General features: G+C 48.4%; 1 protein-coding gene across 1 annotated transcript in view; it reads left to right on the top strand.

Moving 5' to 3' along the window:
- The window catches only part of BAG3 (BCL2 associated athanogene 3), a 23,645-nt gene that overhangs the window by 3,492 nt on the left and 10,632 nt on the right, over window positions 1-9,521 (top strand). The window contains exon 2 of the mRNA XM_025039135.1: window positions 6,149-6,183. Within this exon, the coding sequence (XP_024894903.1) occupies window positions 6,149-6,183 (35 nt within the window). The remainder of the gene's footprint in view (window positions 1-6,148; window positions 6,184-9,521) is intronic.

Here is a 9,521-nt window from a genome sequence, read left to right as displayed (position 1 = left end):
CCCGTCCACCGAGTCGATTCGAGGGGCCGATGGCCGGGCGGCCGGAGCTGGCCGCGGCTCCGCGAGGGGCGCCGGGCCTGGTCGGCACCCAAGGCCCGGGCCAGGCCCCAACGCCGCCCGGCTTCTGGGACACGGATCTCGTTTCTCTCTGCTTGTCGCGCTTTCGCGGACGCCGGGGGTGGGGGGGCATTCGCAAGCTTGGGTGGCGGTCTCTCAAGAAATTTACCTCCTAAAGTTCCTGAACTTGCTTAGGGAGTGTCTTGACTTCTCTCCTGTCTCAGGCACAGAGTGACTCAGGAGAACGATGTAAATACATTCTTTTTTTTTCTTCTTTATATTTAACGTTAAAATTGTATCGTTGTTTGAAACCGTTTTCAATGAGAATCTATTCTGGTATGACTTGTTAAAAACAAGATTCTCTTCTCCAAGACAATTTCTAAACTAAAGATGTGAGACTGCCTCGTAGTTGGTCGTCACCTTGCGACATTGCCTCACACTGGCGAGAAAGAGAAATTTTTTTAAATGGCATACATTCCCTTTCTTGTTATGGTATTAAAACGTCTAGGACTTGTTTTTAATACACAAATAATTGAGTGGTAATACTTTTGTGAATACAGCAGAAGTGTGCTTCATTTACATATATGCAAGGATGGTACTTAAACCTTAGGAGCTTGAAAATTTGAAAATAAAAATTTGAAATGAATGTTATTATTAAAAAATATAATTAATTGTCCTATTCTTGCCATTTTCTATAAGTTTGAGCTTTTCCAAAATAAAAAGCTTGGAAAAAGAAATAAAGAGCAACTTAATGCTGTCTGGGCAAAAATGAAAATAAAAGCTATAGAGAACTGGTAAGTTATTTTGAAGATGTACAAATTCACAAAATTTAAAATGCTTTATAAATCATTAGTTTAGAAGAAAGTTTTATATTATCCACTTTATTTTTAATGCACTTTGTTCTTTAAAATATTGAAAAACTCTGATGCCCAACAGGGAGACATTGTACATTCAGCAACTTACATTTATAGGAAATTAATCGTATATTTATTTCTGAAAATTAGTACAGGAGGCTGTCATTAGTACAAGAGGCATAATTATATACACTTTTTTATGTGTCTGTTCAGCCCATTATTGGGTGAAACTAACGCCCATTTCAAACCATCCTTGTTACTGCAGTCTGTGTGTATGTAGATCTTCAGGGTGGCTAAAAAAACAAACAATTATTTTGAGGCTTCCTTCCTACAGAGATGGGAAGAGTCAGAATCTGCTGCCACCTTTTGTTGTGAGTGAAGGTCAAGTTTGAACATATCCACTGGGAATGCAGTGTAAGACCCAGATTGCTAGCACTTTGTTTTCAACGAGAAACTCACCGAGCAAGTTGAGATCTTTGCGCACCCATCCGGTGGATGGGCTAGGCTGTGGTTTCATAAAACCATAAAGCTTTTTAAGGGTGGAAAAAAAACCAGGTTGAGTTACTAGTATTCTCAACAAATAGAAATAAGAGCTACTAAATCAGAAGCGTGATGCTAGAAAAGTCGATTTGAAAATGCAAGTCAGAATTTTGACGTTGAAAGGACTAATAGCAAAGAAAGAACCATCCCAGAAAGTCCTGAGAAGAGACAGTGTATCTATTAAGAAAAAAGTAGACGTCTTGAATTTTTATGACACTGTGATGTGTAGTGTACAGGAATATTTGATTATTTTTGTGTCCTCCCGACTACCAAGTATTGGGTGGCTGATTTCTGTGCTGTGAGTACTTGGATAGTGATGGCTGGTTGTGATCAATTCAAGAGAAGAGTTCTCTTTACCAAATTAGTTACTTGAGATTTGTCAGCGTGGCATTAACACATACGGAGAAAACTGACATCCAGTTCATTAGCTCTTTGGGCTTCATTGCTTTCAAACCTGTGCTTTCATATACACAGAACTTGTGGGTGACTAATTCAGTTTCACTTACGTGAATTACAGCTTACTCCAGACTAAATACAATAGACGATCCTTATAGTATTACTTTATGTTAGAAATTGGTTTCTTAATATATAATGAGAAAAGGGCCCTGGCACAAAACAAAGGGCTATTTTGGAGGAGCTGAGCTAAGAGGACCCTCCAAGCATCCTTATCTTCAAGAGGAGATACTGTCAGTCAATAAAGAGCTATTCATTGAGCCCGAATCACAGAAAGCCCTCTTTTGGGGAAGACAGCTTGCGGGTATTTACAGTATAACCATGACAATAAAGGAATGGCTTTCATGGAAAGAAGGAAAAATGCCCAGAGCTTTTGTGTTTTATTTAGTCTTATACCCTGTCCTCTCCCAGTTGATCCTCTCACATTCCCCTGAAGAGGTTAGAGTGACTCCCCATTTTTACAGAGGGGGCGAGGGAAAGCAAGGTCGGCTGGAGGCAAAGACACTGGGCTTTATCCAGCTCCACTCTGAGTGAACCTCCCCACCTACAGTCTTCCTGGCTATCGGTTTTCTGCACACGTGGGCTTCCCACTAATCTCCTGGCAAGTTCATACCAGTCCAGGCGCCTTCCCTGGCAGAGAGGTTGGCATTCGCTTTGGCGTCAGGAGATGCACAGTTCCTGTGCATCCACCCCGAATAAACAGATGTCAGCTACTTCGGAGTGTGACGCAGTGCTGCTCCCTCACAGACCTCTCTGGGACCAGAAGGAGACCCTCCTCCCTTGAGGAACAGGACTGTTCTAGCTCCCCAGATATTAGAGGTTCCCAGCACGAACTCCCAAGCGTGGCAGTCTCCAGGGAGCCTTTTAAGAGCACAGGTTGCCAGCTGCGTCACCCCCTCCCCCCATGTCGAATCTGAATCGCTCAGGGAAGGGCTCAGAAATCTAAGTTAAAAAAACTTCCCCCGTGAATCTTGAATCTGCCAGACTGGCATTTGGGAGCCACTGAATGACAGTGATCACTTTGGGGTGGGGGAGGGGGAGGGGTGGCAGACAGTAGGCCTCACAGGGCACCTGCTTAACATCTAACCTGCCAGAGCCTTTGTCTGAACCCCTATTTTCCTTCCTGGTGAAATACCCTGGTGCCTGGCTTTTGGGAGGGTGACTATGGGGGTGTGATGGGAAGGAGTCTGGTGAGGTGGTAGTGCCAGGTGTGGGGGAGGGTCAGACTCACCCCAGGAAGAAGCCAGCCAGAGTGTTCTCTTCCTGTCTTGGCCTCCCGGCAGAAGCTCACCATAATAATTTGACTTACTGTACTCAGCCCCTGAGAGAGGTCGAAGCAGCCTTTCAGAGGAAATTGGAAATGTTTTGAGTTATGATTGAAGTAGACACACCCATTTATTCTACTTCAGGTTCAGAAGAGCCTCCTGATTTTTCTTGAAGATGAGATCATTTTGTTCTTTGCAGATCGATTGCAAGCTCTCTGGCCTCTCGGCAAAATCAGATCAGCCAGGAAGCAAGTGGCTGTTCTCCTTTGTATTTCCAGCAAGTTGTAGTTCGACCACGGAGCGAATTCCTTTGCAACTGATGAACAGTGATTTGTTGGGGGTGGATAAAGAGCATGGCCAGATGCCTAAGGAGTCCAGCTCATCCAAGGACTTCATTTTCCCCTCTAAAGAACAGTCTGTGTTTGGCTTATGCAAGAACTGAACATAACTTGTCCCCTGCTTTGTATAGTAGATTTGCCCTTTACGAGGGTAGAGTCAGTACACGGAAGCGGTGGCGGCGGCTGACGTTAGCCAGGGCCAGGAAGGCTTAGCTGCTTGATGCTTTGGGGGCTGGTTGTGAGTCAGAAAGCTTCATGCCACCCATGAGGCTTGATTAGCATTGTCCTCGTTTCTGGAATGACACACGGTTGCCTTATATAAACCACTCTACATGTTTATTATTTCTTATTGATGTTTTCAAAATATCTGATGTTCATCATCAAAAATAGGAAACCGTGCATAATCCAAACCTATCTTTCTCCTTCACATTTTTGCTGGTTTAATGTTGCTTTTAAATATTTAAGATACCTCATGCAGAAAAATTAGGAGCAGAAGACAAAGGCCTTGCTTGTTAGGAGCCTCTGAGGACTAGTGCTGATGAAGACTGAGGAAACCTCTGTCCTACCTGTCGGGTTCCCCAGCCCCTCCCCGCTCCCCGCTGCTGGTGAATCGAGTTCGTGCACCAGGACCCTCCTCTGTCTCAGCTCTCTCACTCACAGCTGGACTTGTGAAGCTTAGCTCCACATCCCCTCGTTTGGCATTGTGCGACTGTGTGAGAAGTCTGGTATTATTAAGTATTTGCATATTTCTGTGAAGATTTATTAGGAGAGGCGAGTGTAGCAGCTTTTCAAGAAACCAGAAAGCTTGCAAAAGTTTAATCAGAGTTCCTTTTGGAAGAAATGAACGTAATATTTTTTTGTCTGCCAAACAACATATTTATATGTATGTGCCAGGCACTGGCGGATGCATTTACAGATCATATCTCTTTAAATCCTCAAAGCTCTCTAAGATGGAAATACCAGATGCCTCTTCTCCATGAGAAAACAGACTTGGAGAGGGATGTGCCTGTCGGCCGTGACAGACAGACTTGCCCCCCATGGGCCTTCTCGAAAGTCTTTCATACTCAGAGCTTGCCAGGCATGGCCCTGGTAATGAACAGCCTGAGTCCATCTCTGTACAGCTGACCAGAAGTGTTGACTCATTTCCTGAGCTTAGGAGATGGTCCCAGGTCTTCACTCATTCAGCCCAACTGAAATGTACCGAGTGCCTGCTCTCTGCAGTCATTGTGTTAAGTGCCATACAGAGGACAGTTCTGCCTCCTTCGAGGCCATTCTCCACAAAGCATTTCCTCCATCTCTCAAGCTGGAGGCAGGCTGCCCCTGCTCTGGACTCCACATTACTTTAATTAGAGTCTTTGCTCAAAAAAGCGGCACTTTCTGCTTTGCCTTGAGGTCACGTCCCTATGGGCTGAGAGTTCCAGAATAAGAGTCTGTGTCTGTTTCATCTTTCCGCCTCTGAGTGCCTGGCAGGGTCTGCATGCTCAGTAAAAATCGAACGATTCTGTGTGAAGAGAGAGACATGGGGCTGGGCTCCGGACCGGACAGGCTGGCTAAGGAAAAGAGGCCCTTCCGTTGGTTCCCAAATACTGCAGTGTGGCCCTGGCCTCCCAGATGTCTCCCTGGGAGCTGGTTCCTTTTCATCACACTTCTGAATGGCCTTTTCTCCACAGAGGACTTTAGCATTGATTTCCTAAGTGATCCTTGTGGCTCTGGAGGAACTCTTAGTGACCCCACCAGTGACACAGCATCTTGGAGCAGACTAACCCACAGCTGCACAGAGAGCAGCCTTGAGCCTTGGCACTGTCTCCCACCATGTGGCTGACAGTGATAGCAGACACAGCAGAGTGAAGCTTCTTATCCACTGTCAACTCAGAAAAGCCCAGAATTGCAGATTCCTCATCAGGAGCCTGTAAACGGTGTGGCTCCCAGCACAGAGCTGTGGCCTGGTGACTGAGGCGAGGCTTTCCCTGGAAAATTCCATAGTATCCTGTCGAAGAACAAACATTTCCTATTTCAAAATAACTTTCTCCATGTTCATTAAAGTTATGTTCAGTTATTTTAAATTCTTGTTGGACAGTGAGTGAGTGGTCTAGAAACAATGGAGGGACAGGGACACACGTGTGTGCCCAAGAGAAGGCAGCCACTTCATTTTTTGAATGTTCCAGATTAAGTCCTACGGACCCTGAGCGTTGGCGTGGGACCAGCTCCCTTCTCTGACAGAACTGGGTTTTCTCCCTCCAGAGGCCCCAGGCTGGGCGCGCGTGGAGTTGGGGCTGTGGTGACTCACAATTGCACCGAGTGCCCTCACTGTCACTGCCCTGCCTCAGCCAGGGAGTGACTCAGCACCAGCGCTGGCTCCTGAGCCCGGAGCACACTTGAACTGAATGTTCCAGGTCTGAGCCTCAGTCCGTCTCGGCCGGGCAGAATGAAAGTGCCTTTTCTCCTGCTGCATTTTACCCCAGGAAGATGAAGGGTTTGGGGACATTAGCCGCAAGCAGTGTGGGTGCAGCAGGAACAGGGAAAGGGTTAACCTGTCCTTGCCTTGGCGTCAGGTTCTGTGATCTCAGATGAGTGACTCGCCCTCCTCGAGCCTCAGTCTCCCCTCCTGTAAAATGGGCTTGCAACAGTACCCATCCGGCAGGCTGTGAGGATCGTAGGGGTGGCACACGGAAGGCGGTGAGTCGGGGCCACGCTCACAGCTGCCACAGGGAGGTGGGAGGGGATTTGCAGGGAGGTGGTTGGCTTCCCCACGCAGTAGACATTTCTGGCTGGACTTTGGTCTTTTGGCCCCGAGCTAGGCCGGAAGTCTTGTTTCTCAGTGGCAAGCCGCCTCTTAATCCCCTCGGACCACGTTAGCTGACTTTCCTTCGACCAGTGTCAGGGCGCCCTCAGCACCCTTCCCTGGCGGTTCCTGTGCTGCTCGTGAGGGTGGGATGTAGTGGGGCAGTAACTCAGGGAAGCAGCATGGGGGTCACATAAAGGGGTTACATAGAGGTTGAGCCTTCTGGAGCCTCAGCCCCATCAGCCTGTAGATTGATCCCCGATCCCCCACCCGAGACAGATTAGCGATAGTGTTTGTTGCACTCTGCTGCTTGGGGCGCTGTGTGTACCCTCTGCCACAACTTCTTGAGGGGAGGGTCTCTCTCCCGTGTTGGCACAGGCCTGAGAACAGTGCCAGGCAAGAGTCGGTGTTGCAAGGAGACCGAGCCTTGTTAACCTGGGGCCAGCCACCTTCACTGCTGTCCTGGACCCAGCTCTAAGGGGCAGACATGTCACTGTGGGTAGAAGGAGAGGGGGGCGTTTCTAATTGTCACTGTCATCTTGGGGGGAGTGTAGGTATTGGGGGAGGAATGCTTTGAGCATATACCGAGGGTGGGAGGAGAGCCGGCCCTAGGCATTCTCCCCAAGGCTGGCGCCATCATTCAGAGGGGTCCTCCCGTTGCCTGAGCCTCAGTTGATGAACTAGAGATTTTTTCTTTAGGGAAATCGTGTTTTGAACAAAATGCATGTCTAGCGGAGCCCTGCACCCTGATAGCAACAGACACCTGTGTGGTTGGATTCTAGTGATTGAAAAGCCAAGCGATTGGCCAGTGTGTTCCACCTGAGCATGAGACAGGTCCTTGAGAAACTCATGGAAATGGATGGTGCGGAGGTCTCTTCATCTAACTTCAGACAGTTTGCTTCCCGCTGTGGAAACTTCGGGTGCTTGTCTGTCTGTGATTTGTAGCTTTAGATCGATTAAAGCAGGTGTCCCTATTTTTTTTTTTCCTAAAGAGGAAATAGGTAGTTCTTAATTTTTCTGTAGCCCTGAGTTCGGGAGCTGGGAGCCTGGCAACCAGGGTTCTTGACCTGGTTCTGCAGTAACTTCCTGTTGCCCTTGGGCCATATCTACGTGGAATCCTTGAGGAGGGCTCCAGCAGGTGGGGGACCGCGGAGACCGGTGCTGACACTGAGCCCGAGCACTCCCTCCAGCAGAGCAAAACCCAGCTGTGGGTGGTGGTGCTCAGCCTGGAGAACACTCCACGCCCCTGTGGGGGTGCACTGAAATGCTGGGGGGACACCAGCAGATACTTTGCTCCTAGGTAGATCCCCCTGCCCGAGGCTGGCTTGGCTTTTCTCCCTAGGTCTCAGGGTTGTGTGTGCAAGGAGCCACAGTCACTGAAAGCTGGGTGTGGAATCTTAGAGGTGAGTTCGTCCGCAGTGCAGTCCCCTTCAGAGCAGCCGGCTGGGGCCTGTCGGAGGGAGAAGGACGTTTAGGGCTCCAACCCATAAAGTTGCTTTGGGTTGTGTTTGCTTCCAGGTTGCAGAACTGTATATACAGTTCTCAGCAGAAAAAATAGCATCCTTCCTCATCAGTGCTCTTAAGACTCTCACGTAAAGGAGCTTCTCACACTTAACAGGCTCATTACCAACTTGTTGAGACCACCAAGGAACTAGGCTTTGTAAGCAATAGGTACAGCCAGCTTTGCTCAGAAAAGCTGGGTCCATCTGTAACTGTGGAATGAAGAAACGAGATTGTGCAGGGCATGGAGAGGCTCAGAGTTTACAAACATTTCCTTGTGCCGTATTTCACTTAAATCTTGTAAAAATTCCTGGGAGCTGTGGGGCTTTTTGCAGCTGGGGAAACTGAGTCTCAGTAGCAAGGAGTCCTTTCTGAAGGCACACAGCTGGTGAGCTGTAGGAACTGGAGACCAGGCTGACAGCTTGAGACCAGGCTCATGCTAGTTTGTGCTGCTCGTTGGACACAGCTGTAAAGAGAAGCAGTGTTGAGTTTCACGTTCTCAGAGTTTTCCCCAGTAGAAGCACATAGGGACATACTTCTCAGTCCTGGGATAAAATGCGTGTATTTTAATGATGGGCGTATCGGATAAAGCCTGCAGCCACCTGCGACCGGGTTGCTTGCGGAGTTTGTGGTCAGCACAGGCTCTTGTGGTACCAGGGGTGCTGCGAATGGACTTCGATGGATGTGGCCTGCGCTTACTTTTCAGAATTTGCCCAGTGTCCATTGTGTGCTCAAAACAGGGCTGGGGCGGTGGGAGAGACCCTTTATCACAATCCAATGGAACCGAAGGCATTTTGAGTTTGGCTGTGGACATGCAAATGGCTGTTCATATATCAAACTGGCAATAAAACTTAATTCATTTCTTTGATCTCCAATACCCACAGAAAGTTTTGGTAGGATGTTGACGCGCGACTGTCAATTTGCACTTGAGCAAGAAACTTGTCTTTCGTTTTGTTTCTTGCTAGATAGAAGTGAGCCAAGCCACTTACTTTGGTCCCGATCCCAGCTATATGGGGAGTTCCAGGATTCCCATTACCCTCCATCTTTTTGTTTGTTTGTTTTAGAACTTTCGAAGTGTCTTTAGTAAAAGCCAACACCTGACCAGTGGGGAGGCTTTTCCGGCCTAAAAACCCAGTTACTAGCCTCCGTGTCCTACTTCAGACTCTGGGGCTGTCGAGACTGTCTCCGGGGCAGCCCTCAGAGTTCCCTTTGTTGCGGTTACCCTTCGCTGAGACCGCACTGATGGGAACTGTGGGGTGTCAAGCCCACTGTTTTTAAGAGCCCTGTACCGTGGAGCTGATGTTGAGGGCTTTCAGTGGGTCCACTCGTAGGGTTCAGAGGCCACTCTGCCTACAGGGAATTGATTGTGGATGGGTCGAGGCACACCCTGCTCCCTGGCTATCCACAAAGCAGTTGTGCACATGTGACACCCCAGCTCGGTGGATGACATACACCTCGCAGGTGCCCCAAAACTGTTGTTCCCACCCGACCCTAAGGCACAGGAGTCCTCAGGGAGTCAGCAGCTTCCTCCTCTTCATTTGGTATGTGAAACTTCGGGGCACCGTGACTGCCAGAGATGTCTGTGGTTTAACGGAGTGTGCAGTGAAGCGTGGTCCTTTTTAGATTTCTGTGACATCAACTTTTCCTTGTTTTTCAGCTTTATGTAGATGTTTAGAGCTAGGAGGGACCTTAGAGATCGAGGCCTCGGAGACCGTCGGAGCTGGAAGGAACT

The sequence above is a fragment of the Pteropus alecto genome, unplaced genomic scaffold, assembly GCF_000325575.1.
Source record: "Pteropus alecto unplaced genomic scaffold, ASM32557v1 scaffold177, whole genome shotgun sequence".
Classification (NCBI taxonomy): Eukaryota; Metazoa; Chordata; class Mammalia; order Chiroptera; family Pteropodidae; genus Pteropus; species Pteropus alecto.
The sequence above is the reverse complement of the archived record's forward strand: the minus strand, read 5'-3'. Positions and strand labels throughout refer to the sequence as shown.